This window comes from Odocoileus virginianus, chromosome 3 (assembly GCF_023699985.2).
Source record: "Odocoileus virginianus isolate 20LAN1187 ecotype Illinois chromosome 3, Ovbor_1.2, whole genome shotgun sequence".
NCBI lineage: Eukaryota > Metazoa > Chordata > Mammalia > Artiodactyla > Cervidae > Odocoileus > Odocoileus virginianus.
In genome coordinates, this window is record NC_069676.1 from 31510713 (window position 1) to 31531989 (window position 21277).

The window sequence follows — 21277 nt, forward strand, 5'->3', positions numbered from 1 at the left end:
GCCATGCCCTCCTCCAGGGGACCTCCCTGATCCAACCAACATCTCCTGCGTTGGTAGGCAGACTCTTCACCACTACCACCACCTGGGAAGCCCCTAATTGTCCACAACATGCCACCGAATCTGGCCCTTCACCATCTCTCTGTCTTCTCTCTTGCCCTTTTCCTTATCAGCACTTTAGCTCTTTCTGGAATACTGTGCCCACTGCCCATTAGGACCTCTGCATATGCTTGCCCTCTGTCTGGGATACTCTTCCCCAGGATATTCACCCAAAAGTCTCCTCACAACTTTCAAGTGAGTCTAATATCACATTCTCTGTGATGACACACAATTGCAAATCCTACACACACCCCCAATCTTTATCCTCCTATTCAGCTTAATTTTTTTTCTTCCTGAGCACTTAATAGTATCCCACCTACTGTGTATTTAACTTGTTTATCTCACTGTCTGCCTCTCCCAGGAGAATGTCTGTTCTCCAAGGGCAGGGATTTCTCTCTGCTTTGTTCACTGGTGCACGCCTGGTACCTGGAAGGGCCCCCGATACAGAAAAGAAGTTGAGTAAGTTTCTCTGAACAGATGGCTGGAAGGGAGGGAGGGAGGAGGAGGACAGCTCTGCGCCAGCTCTGAGGTCTGTGGGCTGCGGTGTCCACAATCAGAGGGCTCCCCTCTGTCGCCCCGTACCTGAAACAACAAGCGGCCCAGAGCCGCGTGGGTGCGCGTTCACTCAGCTGGAGACCCTCTCAAGTGCTGCTTCCCGCATGTCCCACGCTCCGAGCTGAAGGGCCGTGGACGCCACTCGCCGCAAGACCACAGCCTCCACCGTATTGTGTATAAAGCAGATAGCTAATGAGAACCTAGTGTGTAGTGCAAGGAACTCTCAGTGCTCTGTGGAGACCTAAACGGGAACGAAATCCAAAAACGAGGGGATATATGTGTATGTATGGCTGCTTCACTTCGCTGTACAGAGAGACTAACACGACATTGTCAAGCAACTCGACTGCTGTGAAAATTAATTTTAAAAAGAGATCACAGCGTTCAAACGCTGTCTATGGGAAATTCTTTATATTGGCACTCAGCTCCATGTTCTAGAGTCAAAACTAATACCGTTTGAGGAAGCATACTGGTATCCATCTCCTTTCTCGAATTCTTCACCTAAAATCCCCAGGGGGGAGAAAAATGAGCTTCTCTGCGGTCAAGAAATCACATTGCTCATTTCACCGGCAGTGAGGAGAGGCAGTAATTTCAGCCAGTTCCGCTAGATGGCAGCGTGGTCTGGAGTGCCGGTATCCAACGCTGACATTTACCAGCCACATGGCCTACAGAAGCTCCCACACACCCCCTCCTGTTCTCTTCCACACTTATCTCCTTGCCGCCTCTTAACTTTTTAGCCTGGCTATTTTCAACCAGTAATTTACAATCTTCTCCTAAATGGTTCATGCTTAATCATGAATGCATTTAACTCCAGCCTTGGAATCGTTATGTCTGCTTCTTTCTGCCAAAGTATTAATATATTACGTAGCCCAACTTCCCTCTCCAAAAAAAAACCAAAACAAAACCCTCACTTCTCCCACAAAACTTTCCCAACCAAGCCTGGCTCTGATTCCAACTGTATATATGCGCTGCGACATAGTCAGACACATAACCATTTTTATATACTGGATAGAATGTGTGTGTATACATATATAAAGTTGACAGAGAATCACATGCATAGCTCTGGGCATCTGGAAGGCAAATGTACATTTTACATATATGATCTGCAGGTGACCACATTCCATATAACAGGAGTAGTCATGGCTCTATGAAATAGCATGGCTGCCAGAGGTTCAAATCATAGGTCAAGAAACTAGATATATTAACATTCATCTATGTCTTCCAAGTTTGAATTCCTTCCTAGTATTCAATTTAAGGTCTAGAAAGTCTTCTGAGCCAAAAAATTTCAGATAAACCTCAACAAAATATGATATATAGACTTGAACAAGAGTGTGTAAATACCAACATAACTTTTAAAGCTATTTTGAAATGCTCTCTGTATTTCAATCCTTAAAAACTTTTCCAATCTACCAGAAAAATAAAATGAAGTCTACTTGTAGAAGTATTAAGTAAGGCTAAAAACAAGACTAAGGTGGATTTTAAAGTACAAAAGGCCTTGTTTGTGAGTTCCAATTGCTTACTGGCTGTTAGAGGAAATGGCAGTGTCAATATTCTGACAAACCCTACATAATGGGAGAACACAAATAAACACCGCTGGGTTTGCAGGTCTCTACAAGGTGTTCCTGCCAGTAGCAGATGACTGGGATCCAGAGACGTCTGAGAGTTAGCAAACACACAGAAACGGTGAGAAGGAGAAACTTCATGTGCGAGTGTTCTCCATTGGTTCAGAGCCCCATTTCTAAAAAATTTCAATCCTTCATCCGTTTAGAGATGAAAACTGTCTACATGCAAACTCCAGATGCCACCTTTTCCACCCACAGTCCTCAAACAGCCCTTAGCCTCCTAACGCTCCTCCACACCCAGAGTCCCTGCAAAAGAAAAGCAGTGATTTTTCTGAACACAACCACTTGAAAGCTGTGACCAAAGGTTATTTCCCTGTAGACAGCAACACCATGGTGCTTAGTCATCCGAACATCCTGCCAGATTCCGACGAAGGTGTTACAACCAAATTAGTCTGAGCACTTTGTAACTCACCTAGTTTCGGCATTTTCCCCCGTATCAATCAGAAGGACAGCTTCCCAGAGTCTCAGCAGTCACAGAGATCAGAGGAACATACATAGCCACCCTGCTGATGTCTTTCTCACAGCATCTGTACTGCCTTCAGGGAGTCAGTCCTCCCTGAGAATAATTCAAAGAATTTGTCCAATCCTTTCAAAAAACCAACCATAGCATACCAAACCCATGCACGGAAGGGACTGGTCAACAACAGTCATGTAAAAGTTGTCTTGCTTGTTATTCTGGAAGCCGGGTTTCGTCACCTGTAGTGGAACGCATTGTGTAGCTTTTCATTGTGAATCCAGAGAGGTCTTCACGTCCACAGCAGGGACGGACTGGTTGCTGCCTGTACTTGCTACCCGTAAACTACAACTACACAGAGACACAGATTACCTGTGATAGGAGGACAGGAGATAGTTTCAAAATCAAGCAGAAACAGGAAGTCTAATGTTTCCACATGCTAGAAAAGAGGAGCAGACGCTTAAAAAAAAGGGGGGGGGGAGCAGCCCTAATCATAGATGCCCGGAAAAAATTTAAAAACAACTCATTCCTACCTGGCCTGTATAAACATGAATGTCTATTAATAGTAAGTGTTGCTTAAAGGTGTTCCGGTTCTCAGGAGAGCTAGAGAACAGAGTTTGGACAACTTTGCCACTTAAAATCGTTGGCCTTTGGCTTTTGAAGAGAATATAAGGTCTTTATAAAGAATTTATGTATGCCTGCATCCATGCGCATGCAATATGCACAGGTACATACATAGAGATACAGGCACATGTACGTTCTAATAGTCTGTTTAGAAGCTTATTTATTAACTTGGGCATTTGACAGTTATCATCACCCACAAATCTTTCCCTCATCCATCCCCCCAGGCAAGGTTTGGCCAGTCCCACAAGACCCACTTCACATGCACCTCCTCTGTGAATCCTTTTCCTAAAAGTCACCCACAAATCTTTCCCTCATCCATCCCCCCAGTCAAGGTTTGGCCAGTCCCACAAGACCCACTTCACATGCACCTCCTCTGTGAATCCTTTTCCTAAAAGTCCCAAATGGGTGTTAGGATCTCAGCCTCTTCCTTTAATCCCCACAGCACCTCAACTGAGCTTCCTTTCTGGGATCTTCTCACAGCTGTGCTTATGTGATCTATGGTGATCTATCTTTTCTTCAACTCCATGGTAAGTTTTTTTACTTTATTCTTATCTTCTGCATCTATAACACTCTGCTTTGAGCCTGTTTCTGCACACAGCAGAAACCATACGAAGTGGAAGGCAATGGACAAATAAATGCTTTAGAGTCTGCTAGGTCAGGTTCAAATTTCAGCCATGCCACTTCCTAGTTTTGTAGACTTGCAAGTTACTTCACCTTCTGAACAATTTTGCTCTCTGTCCAATGAGAATAATATCGTCTACCTCATAGAACAGCTATCAAGACGTAAAAAGAACCATGTGATGCAAATAACATATTGCCTGACACATAATCACTGCTAAAATAGCAATAAGCATTATATTGTTGACCTGAATTAAAACTGAATGCCTACTATTAATTCAGGGAGGAGGCGGAAAAAAATACCAATTCAACCCCAACTGATGAACATATTACACATTTCTTTGTAGCCTGCATCATCATGTGACTAACTCGCAGCAGAGGTTTGAAGTTTATACTTTAGAAAACACCCTTTTGTGTTCCTTTGTGTTACTTCTCCAAATTCTGACTGGACCCTTGATGCTATGACAACTTCAACAGGGATTAAGGGTCAAAGATGCCAAGAGAAAACTCCTCCTGGAAACAGGGTTCTAAATCATAAAGACTTCCCAAACTCTGATTCACTGTCAAGTCTAAGGGTAAATTACCAAATGTAAAGAACAGAAATGCTACATCTAAACACAGGAACAGGCTCTCACATTTCCTTACAATGTGGCCTTGGTGGTAGCTGCATGTCTAGGTGGCTACCAGGAACCAGTCTGTCCACTGCCGCGGGGAGAGGATGGGGCAGCATGGTGAAGCCGCCGGCAGGGACAGCAGGAGGGAAAACCGCACAGCATCACAGAAGACAGCGGCCAGCATGGCACCACAGCCCAAGCCTGGGCTCCAAACACAGGGACCAAGGCAGCGATGCGGCCCGACCTGTGAGAGGCAAGGGCAGAGGGGGCTGCAAGCCTTAAGAGTCTCGTGCATCAGCTGGGTACCTCCACACCCAGAGACCAATCCTTGATTTTGGAAAGAGCACTCCAACAACAGGAGAATATAAAGTAACAGAATAAACAGCTACGGAATCCCCTGGAGGTTCAGTGGTTAGGACTCAGCACTCTCACTGCTGGGGCCAGGGGATCGATCCCTGGTCAGGGAACTAAGATCATGCAAGCCCTATGGTGCAGCCAAAAAGAAAGTAGCACATCTGGATGGGCTGCAGATAAGGCAGGAAGTCAGGAGACCTCCTTCCTCTTTTAGAGGAAGACCTCCTCTTCCTCTTCATCTGAGACCAGAATGCCCAGGTCTTACATGTTCAAAGCTATTAAAAGTTTGCCTGTTTTAAGCAGTCCCAGCAGTTATAATTTTAAATTCTACTCATCCTACATCCAACTTCATTTGGGAAGAAAGAAGAATTATAGACAGAGGCTAAAGACAGGGAACTCGTAGAGCAGTCCAAATTCAGAGAACAGCTTTATGTAACGTATCTAACTCACTTCAGTCGCCTTTGGAGATATGAAAGTAGCTCTCCTATGCTTCTCTAGGACTTTAACTAGGAAATCAGGACGTTCTTGACAGATTTAAGAATCGACAGTTGTGACAGATACCCAACGCCGGAGCATCATGCTTGCTCTGAGACAGGAAAGGAGGAAGCAGCCGCGACTTCTAGCCCTAGAAATAGCATGACGGCTTGGCAGCGGAGGAACCTGTCCAATCCAGCCTTACAAAGGCGACTGGTGCTCAGATGCAGGCGTGGCTCTCTATCTCTTTCTGGTGAGCTCAGCTCTGCAGCTGAAGCAAGGTACTGCACAGCACCCCAACACCCCCAGGCCCCACCCCAGGAGTGTGAGTGGCATTACTGGTGATGGACGCACCCCGGAGCTTCGCAGTGACAGTACATAAGCCGTTTCATTAGGGAAGTGTGGGTGCATCGTATCTCGTATTTCTCCTCTATCTATCTGTAAGCACATGACAGGAGCTTTCAGAAAACCAGCTTCTCCTCTTGAGCGCACATGCGCTCCACGTTATCTGTGCATCTCACAGCAAGGCACTATCACTTCAATCATTTCACTGTCCCCACGCCCAGGGAAACCAGGTGACAAGAACAATTTCAAAGAGGTTAAGCAGATTATTCAACAAGGCCCTGCAAGCTGGGGCAGGAGAGAAGCCATGAGACCCAGAACCATCTCCAAACACAGGCGCTCTCTCTGGCCTAGTTTCATTGACTGCTTATTACACACCCCAAGAAAGACATTTCCTCTATGGCCACCCACATCCTTATCAGCAGTACATGCGACAAAATCACCACAAAGATAACGCAATTTATGGCTGCATGAAAATGTGCACCATTTGTTTATTTCAACAGACACTATAGTCTCCAGGACAGAACTGGAAATGTCTGCGAAACACCTTGACCTTCATGCCTCAGCATTCCCAATCTGCTCCCTAGTCCCTAGGGCATGATCTGGTGACTGCCAAGAGTACTGCTATCTTCTTTTCATTCAACCCTCCCCTCTTACCATCAATCCTATCTAGACCCTCCTTTTCAGTCTTATTCCTGCCACCGCAGCCCTCTCAATGGCCTCCCTAAAACCAGTGCCACAAACAGGGCCTCCTCTTTGATGCGACTCGATTCCCTTTGTCCCTCGGCTCTTCTTCCAGGAGGAAGGAGTCACTGGCGAGGGAAGAAGGCAGGCTGAGGGGGGGCATTCCAGGGCCTGAGTCTGGTAAAGTGCTCCAGAAGCACTTTCTGAATGCTATCACAGAGACAGCGAACGGTCACCTCTTACCTGGAAAGGCTTGTGCCAACAGGAGCGCATGCTTCATGCCTGGAGGAGAGCAGAGAAACCCTACCAGATGCCGAGCAGCGTGTGTGACTTCCCTGCGTCCGCTCGCTCTCCCTGAAACCCTGGGAGGTGGGCACCATGATCCCTGAATTGTAGCTGACGAAACCAAGCTCCATAAATGTAACATACTTGCTCAGCGCAAGGCCAGCACGGGTACACAGGATCTCTTATTCCAAATTGGTTGGCTCTTTTCTTGTCATATCATATCACGAAAGGGTGTTCTGGTTCACCAGAGAGCACACATAGGGTACTGTCTGGAAAATAAAGAGAACACCTGGCAACCCACCTTTTAAGGCCAGGCAGAGCAGTGAGTTCACCAGTGTGAACTGCAGCTGCTGCGGGCCAGCGCTGGCCTCAGGGACAAGGCAGGAGGGTTGGGGGGCAGATTGCTCAAGCCCATCCTCACACTGATTGCCCTTCACAGCCTCCCCACAATGGGCTGCATAAAAAAAAAATAAGTGTGGGAAGGCAGATTTTTCTATCACATAGTATTTCTAAGTTTCAAGTATAAGTTTTATAAAATGTTACTCGGACGCAGGTGAACAAACAAATGAATAAATAAACTGCCAGCTGCCAGTACAGTGATGTCAACAACCAGATCTTTGGACTCTAGAACGAGCATTTATGTCTGTCATCCTAGGAGGTTCAAATCTCCCTTCACACTCACACCACCAACGAAAACACTAAAGCAGACTTTACGAAGCACAGAAACACTGAGTGCCTGTTGCAATAAATATGCTGGCACTTGAACGTGGTTTATTTTCTGCTGAGCTGAGGATAAACAGAGTCCTGACATTTTATAGCATTCTTGCATTGCAAGCCTTCGTGTGAAACTGAACATGAGCCCTCATAATAAAATACTCAAGTAATTAAACTCTAAATTTGCCAAGAAAAACTCTCCAATGGTAGAGTAAATTTCTCTATAAATTTCAAGAATTTCTTGTGAATATGCAACACACAGTATTCCCCAATTTGAATTTCTCATCTCCTTCTGTCACCAAACTTGATCATTTTCCTGTCTGTTTTAACCTCTCTGGATCCCATCATCTCCCAGTCATCGCTGATTCCTTTCTTGCTTTGGACAGTCTCTCCTTCACCAAGTTCTGCTGTCTTTCCATCTGTGCTGCTCCCATTCTCATTTGGATTTTGTTAAAACCTGTGCATTCAAGGGGGCAGAAGATGTTTTCTGGAAAAGACAGCTTTCCAGAGAAGACCATTAAAGCAGTTCTACTTTTTATCCCCCTTTAGATGACAGTGAGCTTTGTCATTCTGTAGTTTTACCCACGTGGCTACTTTGAAACCTATATTAAAAGAAAAAAACCCAACTTTCAGAAATGGTTCAGTTTAGCGAGCCATCAGGAATTATACCCTGTCTTGAGTAAGGTTTCTCCTTGATTTTTGGCCCGTAGGAAACACATACACACAACAGTTTTGACCATTTGCAGGGGAAGGATGATCACCCAGTTCGGGGCCTTATCCCATTGGTACCCAGAGCCCCGCGCTCAGGCAGACAGCAATCAGCACTTGTCTTCTGCCCCATCCTCCTCAGTCTCACAACTGAGCAAACTGACTGAATGACAGGCTGACATCAAACAAGCTCCTGCCACACAGTGACTGAGGAGCAGACATCGCCAAGCACACCACCTCTCACCCCTGGAGAGATGTGAGAGCCCTGTATTCCTGTCCCACTGAGTGGTCCTATTCTTCCAGATAAGGAGTGGCCACAGGAGCCCAGAGTTTCCTGTCCTGTGCTACATTTCTGTCTCCCCACTTCTAGCCTCTCATCACCCAAAGTCTTCCAGGACAAAGGAGGAAACGTGGGCTAGTTTCATCCAGAAAATGCCCCCTGATACAGTAAAAGGATGGGCTAGAACTAAATTCATATGATTCATCCCCAAAGAGCTTCTCTTCTGCACTGCATATCTCATCTTCCCACCAGCCATTCAGACTTGAAGCCTCAGTGTCATGATGGGTCTCCCTCTGCCCCTTCCAGGCACCAAGCTCTCACGTCTCCCCAACCTTGCAGAGTGCCTCTGCCTTCCTTTGATTCAACCCCAAAGCCCCATCCTATCTCAGGCCTCAGCTTCCTGCTCCTTTCACTTACTTGCCCTCATGGCACATCTTCTCAAAGCACATCATCATCTGTGCCTAGAATTGAGTTGAAAATCTTCACTTAACCATGTCACTCTCCGATGAAGAATGTGCAGCACTTCCCAGCTGCTCATGGATCAGAGTCCACACTGTCAGCAAAGGATTAAAGATGCTCACTAGCCCTGCCCCCACCAGCTTAGCGCTGTTCTACTTCTGGGTCCCTGTTCACCCACTTTCCTTGGCCTCTGGGGTCCATTCCACCATAATCAGCTACAAAATACTGCCAGTCTCCCAAGGCTCCGTTCACACAAGGCCATTATGATGCCTGTGTTGCTGTTGTTTAGTTGCTAAGTCGTGTCTGACTCTTTGTGCCCCCACTGATTGTAGCTCGAGAGGCTCCTCTGTCCAGGGGATTTCCCAGGCAAGAATACTGGAATGGGTTGCCATCTCCTCCTCCGGTGGATCTTCCCAACCCAAGGATTGAACCTGCATCTCCTGCACTGCAGGTGGATTTGTTACCACTGAGCCACCAGGAAGCCCATTACGATGCCTGAAGCCAGCTCCTCTTCCTCTGTCTCCCTATGCGACTTGGAAGCTTCCTTAAAACCTTTAGCCCATTTTGCTCTAAGGGAGAGGCACTGTTATACACTTCTCATCATTCCATGACACTGCACATTCCTAGGTGACAAGGAGATTGCTTCATTCATTCAAGAAAATGAACTCGCATTTATTCAGAACCTACTGAACATCAGGTACTGACTTAGGTGCTGGGCTTATTGTGGGAAATAAAATACAAGATGTGGCAGTCAAGTTAAATACATGAATAACTAAAGGGCAGATTTCAAGAGGAGCTGGGATGGAAATGAACAGGAGGTTCTGATGGCGACTGTGCTGGCAGAGGTGGCCTCGGAGGCCAAGCTCCAGAAGAACAACAGGAAAAGCAGCAAGAAGACAGGCACTCCAGGCTGAGACAGGACAAGCTTGGCCCACTCCAGGGAGAGGAGAGGAGAGGGGGCCAGGATGGATGCACAAGGAACAAGCTGCTGGGAGTCAGGGAAAGGCCCACGGAGGTAAGGCCGTACAGAGCATGGTCAGAAGTTTCTGTGACGTGCTGGGAATGGAAAGCAGGACAAATGTCTGGAAAGCAAAGTGGCAATAAAGATCAAAACCTTCAAACTCCACATGTCCTTTGAACCACTTCCAGGAACACATCCAGTGAAACAGAGACAAGTGTGGACAGCTGCTAAAAGCAAGGCAGTTGTGCGGTGTTATGACAGTGGTAAAGATTAAAAACAGTTCACCTACCCAAATGGGAGATTGGTGAAGTGAATTATGACATAGCTATATAATGGCACATAATACGGTCTTTAAAAATGATTTTGGGGAGTAATTAGTAACATGCAAACTATTCACAAAGGCTACAAAGCAATCTATAAAAGAAAGCATATGAACTACTATACAATTTTTATAGAGAAAACTATAGGCATACAGAAACCAACCTGGAGTTATAGTCACAAAATATTTTCTTCTGAGTGCTGAAGTGAAGGAGCACCTTTTTATTTTTTTGTCACTTTTCACTTTTTTGTCAAATTATAATTGGTAAATATACTACACTACCATGTGATGCTTTTGTTATAAGGGGGAAAAGGTTTTCAAAAACCTGTTAGTGGGGTGTCCCTGGCGGCTCAGTGGTAAAGAATCCACCTCCCAATGCAGGAGACACAGGTTCAATCCCTGATCTAGGGAGATCCCACATGTTGTGGAGTGACTAAGCTCGTGCGCCACAACTACTGAGCCTCAGCTCTAGAGTCCGGAAGCCTCAACTACTGAGCCTGCGGGCCACAGCTGATGAAGCCTGCGCGCCCTATGCTCCATAACAAGAGAAGTCGCTGCAATGAGAAGTCCGCACACCGCAACTAGAGAAAAGTCAGAGCAGCAATGAAGACCCAGCACAGCCATAAATAAATAAACAAAATTATTAAACAAGAACACCCAAACCTGTTGGTAACAAGAAGGTATAGCAGAGTAGATTTCCTAGGCTGCTGATCCAGAGATGGCCAGGGCAGTCTTCTGTCTTTTCAGGGAATCTCCAGAGCAAAACAGAAAAACAAAACAACAAAACAAAACTCCCTAGAACTTCAGGCAGGAAGCATGTCATTCCTTTCTCGCTGATCCCTCTGACTCAGTCCTGACTGTCAGGCCCCTCTGGTCCTCACAGCGAAGAAGCTGGAGACAGGTGTTCTGACAGGATGGAGAGCTGGAAAGCCTCCTGGCAGCTCCCAGCCCTGGGGCTGAAGTCTGAAATGCCAACCTGGACCTTCTAAGGGAAAAGCCTTTCCCCATTCTCCTTGAGATTCATTACAACTGAGTCAAACACTCTCATTTATATTATTACAGATTAAACATGATTACCTTTTTGTCTCTTTCTTTTAAATAAGATTTACTGTGCAAGCCCCAAACACACTGTGGTGTGTAAGCTTTCTTCCCAAACAGGTTTGAAAATGTAATAAATGATTCAGACAAGTGCCAACAAGTCTCAGGTATTTTGATGCCAGCTTAGGAATGCCCAAGGTGAAAAATGTTCACTGCAAAGGCCCATTCAGCCAGCATGCCTCCCTGCTGGCCCCTGGGTCACAGAGGTGGTTTGGTTCGCTGTCCTATTTGGCAGCCTTCTAAGCTCAGCACTTAACGGCCACTCAAAGAGCATAGGTTGAAAATGATTTGCTAGCAGAATCCCACATACTTCTTTTAGTTCTGTTTTTAATAATCCTCTGGAAGCCACAGAGCTGAGGGAAATATATACATGGGATTGTACATGAAAGCAGATTTTTTTGTTTACTCTGGAAACCTTAAAATTTTTAAGAAAAATTAAATCAGAGATGGAGGACACTGACAGTTACTATCCAGGGCCTCTGTCTTCCCACATTCATTCAACAAATATTTATTGAAGCCTTCCTGTGCCCCCAGTAGCCCCTAGAATGAATAATAAACAAAGGGGCCAGAGGAGGTAAATGAAGGACTGTGGAGGGGGGATGAGCGGAATGACGGAAGGGAGGAAAGGAGACAATTACTTCCAAGATATTCTAACAGCCATGATCAGTTTGAGAACAGGTTATTAAGGATCTTATAAGACCTATGTAAAAATTTAGACTTTCTCAAAACTCTAATTAGGCATCTTAAGCAGGGGATGACACAATCAGGTGGCTATTTTGTAAAGACCAATAGGAGCACAGGAAGTCAGACTGGTACGGAGGCGGGGGCATGTGGCATGTCAAGTGTGCTTGAAGGAATCTAGGTAAGAGATGATAGTGGCGCCCTGGTCTCAAGTTGGTGGCAGCAGGCTGGGACAGGCAGTGTGCAGTTTCTACAGCTATTGAGTGGGAGAACTGGTAATACTGGCAATTGACTGATATAGAGGAGGATGTCCGCGGTTAGATCACTACTGAGAGGAAAATGCAAAGAGAAGGTAAGTTCAGCTGACTTCCCGTCACATTTGAGTTGCCTGTGAGATGTCTAAGGATTGATAAACACTTTACAACTGGACAGACAAGTCTAGGTTAGGCTTGAAATATACCTTTGACTGTCATTACCATGTAGAAATTCTGATATCCCAGGAATGGATGGGGTAATCAAGGGAAAGAGTGGAATAAGCAGGGCACAGAGGGACTTCCCTGGTGGTCCACTGGTCAAAACCCCACGCTTCCACTGCAGGGGGCCTGGGTTCAATCCCTGGTTGGGAAACTAAGGTCCCACAGGCTGCATGGCATGGCCAAAAGAAAGAGAGGACAGCAGAGAACCCAGACAAAACCCTAAGAAACACTGACATTTAAGGGATGGACAAAGAAGAGGAAGGAGCCTGCAGTGGAGACTGAGAAGGGACAGACAGAAGAGAAGGAAATCAGGAGGGTGGATGGTCAAGGAGAGGACTGCATATAGAAAACAGGAGCAGTGGGTCCACCAGACCATTCTCTATGCCTGCATCTCCACTTCTCTGTAAACAGGTTCATCAGTACTAATTTTCTAGATTCCATATGTATGCATTAATATGTGATATTTGCTTTCCTCTTTCTGACTTACTTCACTTGGTATATATAATCATGACTGATTCGTGTTGATGTATGGCAGAGACCACCACAACATTGTAAAGCCATTATCCTCCAATACAAAAAAAAAAAAGAAGAAGAAAACAAGAGCAGTAGGGATCTGCACTGAGCAGTCAAGAAGGAAGTGAACGGTGGCTGTGCACCCATCATTAAAGTGCCAGCTGCTGCTCCCCTTCTTCCCCACCCGTGACATTTCTGGAGTCGGCTGTGAGCAGGCAGGGGCTAAACAGGAGGAGGCAGAAGAAAGAAGGTTCTGAGATAAACAAGGTAGGAGATCCTGGACATAAGCCAGGGTGATCTGATCAGGGGCTGGAAAAGGGGCCAAAGGCCAGAGAAGTCACAAAACATGAAGTTACACAGGTAGCATTCTGTTGGTCTGTCAGAAGTATTTACGGTGGGTGCAAGGGCTCTGAGGCAGGATCAAGTCTGGAAAGTCTGAGGAAGCAGCACGGCAATGTGGGCCAACAGGAGAGGAGGAGTGGGGATGGTAAGGGATGACATGGGAGAGTGGGGCCGGGGGCCAGGTCAGGGAGCCCCACGGCTCAGGGCACGGAGGGTGGACTTCACTGCTTGTGACGGGAAGGCACAGGAGGGTTTAGAGCAAGGCAGGGACACAGTCCGCTGGGTTTCCTGAGAGTACTCAGACGACCTGCGAAGTAGATGGGGCGAGGGGTGCCAGGAGCGCAGGAGGCATGGAGGCCGCTGAGGCCATCCAGATGGGAAACAGCGGTGGCCGGGGAAGGGGAGAGGGCTGAGACGGGCATGTATGCAAGAGAAAAGAATGGGACTGGCTGCTGGACTAGCTGTGGAATGATGAGGGGTCAAGATGCCACCTAAGCTTTTAGCCTAAAAGCTGAGTATATAAATATGCTGACAGAGAAGAACAAAGCCAGGGGAGGAGAAGTTTGCTTAGAAGAATGGCTGTGGAATCAAGATGTCTACTCCTATAAAGACAATGTGGCACGTATATACAATGGAATATTACTCAGCCATTAAACTTTTAAAGAATGAAATAGTGCCATTTACATCAATGTGGATGGACTTAGAGTTTATCATACTAAGTGAAGTCAGACATAGAAAAGACAAATTTCATATGATATCCCTTATATGTGGAACTGTAAAAAATGATATGAATGAACTTATAAAACAGAAACAGACTCACAGACTTAGAGAACAAACTTATGGTTATCAAAGGGGAAAGGAGAGGCAGGGATAAATCAGGCGTTTGGAATTAAAATATACCCACCACTTTTCATTCCAAAATCCCAAAGAAGGGCAATGCCAAAGAATATCCAAACTACCACACAGTTGCACTTATTTCACATGCTAGCAAAGTAATGCTCAAAATCTTTCAAGCTACTCTTCAACAGTATATGAACCGAGAACTTCCAGATGTACAAGCTGGATTTAGAAATGGCAGAGGAACTAGAGATCAAATTGCCAACATCTGCTGGATCATAGAAAAAACAAGAGAGTTCCAGAAAAACATCTACTTCTGCTTCATTGACTACGTTAAAGCCTTTGACCGTGTAGATCACAACAAACTGTGGGAATTTCTTCAAGAGATGGGAATACCAGACCACCCTACCTGCCTCCTGCAAAATCTACATGCAAGTAAAGAAGCAACAGTTAGAACCCGACAAGGAACAACAGACTGGTTCCAAATTGGGAAAGGAGTACATCAAGGCTGAATATTGTCACCCTGCTAATTTAACTGATATGCAGAGTACATCACGAGAAACACTGGGCTGGAAGAAGCACAAGCTGGAATCAAGATTGCTGGGAGAAATATCAATAACCTCAGATATGCAGATGACACTACCCTTACAGCAGAAAGTGAAGAGGAATTAAAGAGCCTCTTGGCGAAGGTGAAAGAGGAGAGTAGAGTGAAAAAGCTGGCTTAAAACTCAATATTCCAAAAACAGTCCCATCACTTCATGGCAAATAGATGGGGAAACAATGGCAACAGTGACAGACTTTATTTTCTTGGGCTCCAAAATCACTGTGGATGGTGACTGCAGCCATGAAATTAAAAGACGCTTGCTCCTTGGAAGAAAAACTATGACAAACCAAGACAGTGTATTAAAAAGTAGAGACATTACTTTTCTAACAAAGGTCCATAGAGTCAAAGATATGATTTTTCCAGCAGTCAGGTACGGATAAGAGAGCTGGACAATAAACAAGGCTGAATGCTGAAGGATTGATGCCTTCGAACTGTGGTGCTGGCGAACTCTTTACGAGTCCTTTGGACAGGAAGGAGATCAAACCAGTCAATTGTAAAGGAAATCAACCCTGAATATTCATTGGAAGGACTGATGCTGAAGCTGAAGCTCCAAATACTCTGGTCACCTGATGTGAAGAGCCCACTCACTGGAAAAGACCCTGACACTGGGAAGGATTGAGGGCAGGAGGAGAAGGGGATGACAGAGGATGAGATGGTTGGATGGCATCACTGATTCAATGGACAAGAGTTTGAGCAAGCTCTGGGATATGCTTGAAGGACAGGGAAGCCTGGGGTGCTGCAGTCCATGGGGTCACAAAGTGTTGGACATGGCTGAGCAACTGAACAACAACATATATAAAAGAGATAACCAACAAGGACCTATTGAATAGCACAGGGAACTATATTCAGTATCTTATAATAATGTATAATGGAAAAGAATCTGAAAAATGGCTTGATCCCACAGCCATTCTTCTAACCCAAACCTTCTCCTACCCTGGCTTTGTTCTTCTCTGTCAGCATATTTGTATACTGAACTTTCAGGCTAAAAGCTTAGGTGGCATCTTGACCCCCTCATCATTCCACAGCTAGTCCAACAGCCTGTCTTGTTCGTTTCTCTTCCAAATACGCAGTGATTCAGAATCCAAACTGAATCACTTTGCTGAAACTAACAACACACCATTGTAAAATCAACTATATTTCAATAAAATTAATAAAAAAGAAAAAACTGGTGCCCATGAGTCTTCCCCAGAGATTCTAAGTTAATCAGACTTGAGTGAGACCTGGCCCTTCTTTCACTTTTCTACCCATGTCAGGTAAAGAAGCACTGCTCAGAGAGTGTGAGGACAGCAAAGGTCTTTGGAAGGAGAAGTTAAGGACGTAGGATAAAAGGTGGTTGTGATGCCCGGGAAGCCAAGTCTAGAAAGTGTTCCAGGAAGAGGGAGGGATGAAGGATGCTGAATCTGCTGAGGCTGCGGGTGGAAGGGATGAAGAAGTGGCCACAGGGTTCACTAAAACAGAGGTTTCTGGAAATTCTTTGGTGGTCCAGTGGTTAAGACTGCATTTCCAATGCAGGGTACGTGGGATACATCCCAAGGTTGGGGGAACTAAGATCCCATAATCCATGTGGTGTGATCTACCCCCTGCCACAAAAAAATAGAGGTCTCTGCTGACCTTAACAGGAGCAGTTTTGGAGGAGGGGAACAGTGAAGAGGGCAGTAAGAAGGGGAGATCACATGCGGAGATACTTCCATGGGAAAGTTCCACTGGAATCCAGAGCAGAGAAGTAGGGTGACAGTTAGAAGGTTACTTCAGATTGAGGAAGTTTCGTTTCATTTGTTTTTCTGAGTCTCAATGTGCTAACATTTTTGGCACAAGTGCATTCTTCTCTGCGTCATTTGCTTTCATCTGCTTTTTAAGATGAGTGACAAAAAGGCATATTCTGATACTGATGAGGATTGTTCCCACATGGAGAAAGAAAAGGATGTTGTACAAGAGGGGGTTAGTTGCAGGAGGACTTGCACAGGGTAGAGAGGAAAAGCCATTAATAATAGGACCCTGAATCTAAAATTCCCCTTCAAATGCCAGGTGTCTTCATTTTTCACTACTCAGGGGAGGTAATATGTCCAAAAATCACAGAATGGCTAGACAATATTTAGTAAATGAATAGATTGCATTACGTGGAGTAAAAGGGCCCCCCCAACCCCAAAGAAGAGAAAAACTGAAAAACTATTATAGACATAACCCCCGATTCATAAACATGAATTTAACTTTAGTACAAAAGGCTGATGTAGAACATTAAAGGTACTACTTAAAATTTCTTGAAATCTCTGTAAAGAGACAAAAATTTTTAAAAACTTGGTAGTCAACCACTTGCATAAGAATCAATGAATTCAGAGCTACTTCAAGAGCTTTAACTATTCATTTTCATAGGTTTTTAGAAACACAGTTTTGAGTATATTCAGTATATTATGTTTATATTTAATATTGAATTTCACTGCTTCAATTAAATTTGACAAGTGTACCCAGGAAAATTCAACTTGTTTATGCCAAATATCTTTTATGTGTGTTATGCTCTGGAAAACTGGGTATGTGCAGAAGGAGATAAAGTTCATTAAATTAATTATACAATATAATAAATATAGACAAAAGAAACTGCTAGAAAAGTATTTCTGAGTGTCTCAGAATTAGAGCAAATGATAACTGCACTAAAATTAAAAGTGCCTTTCCTACCTTCCTCATATCCAGTCAAAAGGAAAGAAGAGAAAATAAAGCTCTATAGCACATAAAATCATATTTCTTATAGCCCATGTATAACCACTTTCACATGATTCACTCTCTGATTTTAGAAAACTTTATATATAAAAACAACCAATTCAAAAGCTTACTTAAAAATTATTTATTTTGGCTAATTTACATAGGTTTAATTTTCCTAACTTCAGTTTTCTTCCAAGCCATTCAAATGTAATAAACTCAGAGAACCACAAGTAGACAGCCTGTCCAAAAAATCAGATCCAGGAGATGCTCCAGCTACAAGGACAGGCCAGGAACATACCATCAGACCCCTGTGATGGCAGGCACAGTAGAGGCATTTGCTGAGCCACTCCCTTCCCTCATCTTGCTGGGAGGCCAAAAATGTAAACTTCTTCATGCTAGGCTTTCATCACAATGGCCTTACCCATTGATCTGACATATCTCATTTCTTAAGCCTGATTATTCTAGAGCGCTGTTTCCCAACCTCAGTACTATTGACATTTTCTGCGTGATGATTTTTTGTTATGGTAGAGCTGTCTGTGAACTGCAGGTTGTTTAGCTGCATCTCTGGTTTTTACCCAGTAGATGCCAGGAAGCAAGACCCCTCCCCTAGTTGTGACAATCAAAGGTGTATCCAGACATTGCTAATGATCCTTGGGGGGTGGGGGGGACATAAAACTGTTCCTGGTTGAGAGACACTGTTCTAGAGCACTGGTTCTTAGCTACACATTGGAAGGACCTGAGGACTTTTGAAAAATACTGATTCCAAGTCCCATCCACCTGCCCCCACCACCATCTCCACATGAGATTTTGATTTAATTCATTTGGGCTGAGGGCTGGGCATCTGAATTTTTGAAAGCCAGGAGATTCTAAATTATGCAGCCAAGTGTGTGGATATCTGCCCTAGAGTTATCAATGATATCAAGGAAGTCATTGAACCAATTTAAGGCCACACAAAAATGCATTATATTCCTCCAAATTATTTTCTTATGTTGTTATTAGAATCTATACAATTATAGGAAACCAGTAGGGGAAATGAAAAAAAGGTTGACTGTAGTCCTGATCTGACAACTTCTTTTCCCTTTTGATTAGACAGGAACGAGAGCAAAAAGACTTGCTTGAATCTTAATGCTGTATCTTCAAACAGAGATGGGGTGATTTAGAAACCAAGCTTCATAGACAGAAAAACAGAACTATGTCCTCATAGGGTGAAAACACCAGCTCTACAATGAAAAAACTCTGGAGCTGCCATCTCTTTAATGAGCACCACTAAACTGGACTTGGAGAAAAGCAGAGTTCATTAAAAATAATACACAAGCAAACAATCTGTGGGCTGGAAAGACACTCAAAGAACCCACATGGGAACTGAAATCAAGGCCTTTCCGGTGGGATCATGCTTGTAATAGATGACATTACCAGGGACCTACCTGGAGCTGACAGCAAAGTTGAAGGCCCTGCACAAAAGCTTCATGGCCACAAACAACCCCAATTCTTCTCTTCCTCACTTATACCTCTGTATCCTCTGCCAGCCTCAGTATGTTCAACTCTAGGCTTAGTTCCAACTTTTGCAGAGAATGGCATGACACTTCCCCAGAAGGCACTGTTCCCCTAACTGCCTGGTCTCTGGCTGTGGCTTTCTGGTCAACCATGTGCCAACCGATCAGCTGGGCTGACAGACTGACTGCTGTTCTTTAAGTTGGAAAAACAGCAAGTAGATACATGCATACAAACATGAAAGTGATTCTTCTGCCAGTTCAGCAAGGGCACTAACCAGCAATTTGTACTGAGTATTTATGATGTGTACATCAGTACTTTGCTAGGAACTGTATATGCATTATCTCACTGACTCCTGACAGTACTATAAAGGAGATGCTAGTACTGTCTCCATTTGGTAGAAAAATTTATTGAGGCTTATGCAATTTAAGAAACTTATCCAAGGCCAAGCCAGGACTTGGATGCATTTCTCTGTGGCATCAAAGCCCCTGGTCTTAACCACCACATAATCCTGCCTCCCATGGTTCTTGAACTTGGACTTAAACTCCACCAACTATTAATGTTTCAAGTTCTCATTGATTTGGGTTAGAAATCCTAGGATAGGAGAAAACTTCCCAGATACAGAAAAGATGTGTGATACCCAGTTTCATCCTAGACTGCAGCAACAAGATCACAGGACATTGTACATGTCTTTGAACTTGCCTTGAATTAATCCAGGAGTTCAGCTTTGACTCCTCACACTCAGCATGCTTACCGACTCTTCTTTCAAGTCTCTCCCTAAAATTCTATTGTTCGTGCTAAGATTCTCTCATTTCGCACTCTTGGATTTGAAAGTGCCTCTGAAATGGCTTGTACCAGCTCACATAACTGCAACCCATCTTGCACACAGATGTCAAATCTTTCAGTGCTGCTTTCAAGTTTTCTCTCTTCTGCTAAAAAATGTGCAGGAGTTCCCTCTTTGAGATACCCACAACTTTTCTGCACACCTCTGAAGGCTCCTACCATCCAGAATTCTCCTCACTATTTCTCAGTACAAAATCTTAAAACTCTAGGGACTTCCCTGGTGGTCCAGTGGCTAGGACTGGTGCTCCCTATGCAGGGGGCTGGGGTTTGATCCTTGGTCAGGGAACTGTATCTCACATGCTACAACTAAGACCTGGAGCAGCCAAACAAATAAATATTCAAAAACTAAAATTAAAAAACGAAAACTCTAAGTCGGACCAACTTCTAGTACCTCCCCAAAACACTGTCTGTGATACCAACCTTTGTGACCTGCCACTGAGAGTCCCATTCTTCATGTCTGAATCAAGACCCACTTTGCTCACTTCGAATTCTTTATTGTATTCATTTACTCATAGACATATCAGTAGATAGATGGATAGATGTCTAAGGCAAAACTACCTTACTGAGACACTCCCATCTTTGGATGTGGCATGCTCTCCTTCCTTCCTCAAAATTTATTAAGCAGCTTCAAGCACTGTTTTGGGTGTGGAGACAGACCAGACAGTATAAGAGCTAAGTTCCCTGTACTCCTGGCATTGTTCCTTCTTTAAACCTCCTAGGACTTTTATGGCCAAATCCACCTCTCCCAGGGGCTGCCTGGATGGCTCAGCAGTAAAGAATCCACCCGCAATGCAGGAGATGCAGAGATGCATCTGACCCCTGGGTTGGGAAGATCCCCTGCAGGAGGAAGTGGCAATCCCATCCAGTATGCTTGCCTAGAAAATCCCATGAACAGAGGAGCCTGGCAGGCTACAGTCTATAGGGTCACAAAGAGTAGGACATCACCGAGTGACTGAACATGCACGTAAGCCACATCTCCCAGGACCATACACACTAACGTTCAAATGAATTTAGTAAATGCTGTGTGCTATAGCCAGCACCCTCTTGAGGAATGAACATGAGAAGTCCTGCAGAACAGAGTTAGGTTACTTGCTTCAACCTAGTAGTCATCAAAGAAACCTGCTTGTGTTCATGAGAGAGAGAAAGAAAAAAGAAAAATCCTACAGGATATATCTCCAGGGAAAAACTGCTTTGACCACTAGTTTGTAAATTCCCAAAGGGCATGGACTATTGCTATGAGCATTAATTCAATCCACAGCTATTACTGAATGGTTACTATGAAACAGTTCCTATCCCACTTGCTAGAGATTAATGGGTGAACAAAACAGATATAAGCTATTCTTAATCACTAGGCTACACTGCCTCCACTAAAGTATCTGCTAATTGCATTTGACCAAATTATTCAACAGTGTGGAGTAATTTTTATTATTCTAGGATAATATTAAAATAATTATTCTTTAGTGTGGGCTCCCCTGGTGGCTCAGTGGTAAAAAATCTCCTGCCAATGCAGGAGACACAGGTTTGATCTCTGGGTCAGG

General features: G+C 44.5%; 1 protein-coding gene across 3 annotated transcripts in view; it reads right to left on the reverse strand.

The window, feature by feature from the left end:
* The window catches only part of TNFAIP8 (TNF alpha induced protein 8), a 136247-nt gene that overhangs the window by 66058 nt on the left and 48912 nt on the right, over positions 1-21277 (reverse strand). The window contains exon 1 of one of the 3 annotated variants that reach the window (XM_020871527.2): positions 2683-3091. The exons of the other annotated variants lie outside the window; for them this stretch is intronic. Within the exon in view, the coding sequence (XP_020727186.1) occupies positions 2683-2695 (13 nt within the window). The 5' untranslated portion in view covers positions 2696-3091. Of the gene's footprint in view, positions 1-2682; positions 3092-21277 lie in introns of those variants that run through there. 3 annotated transcript variants of the gene reach the window in all.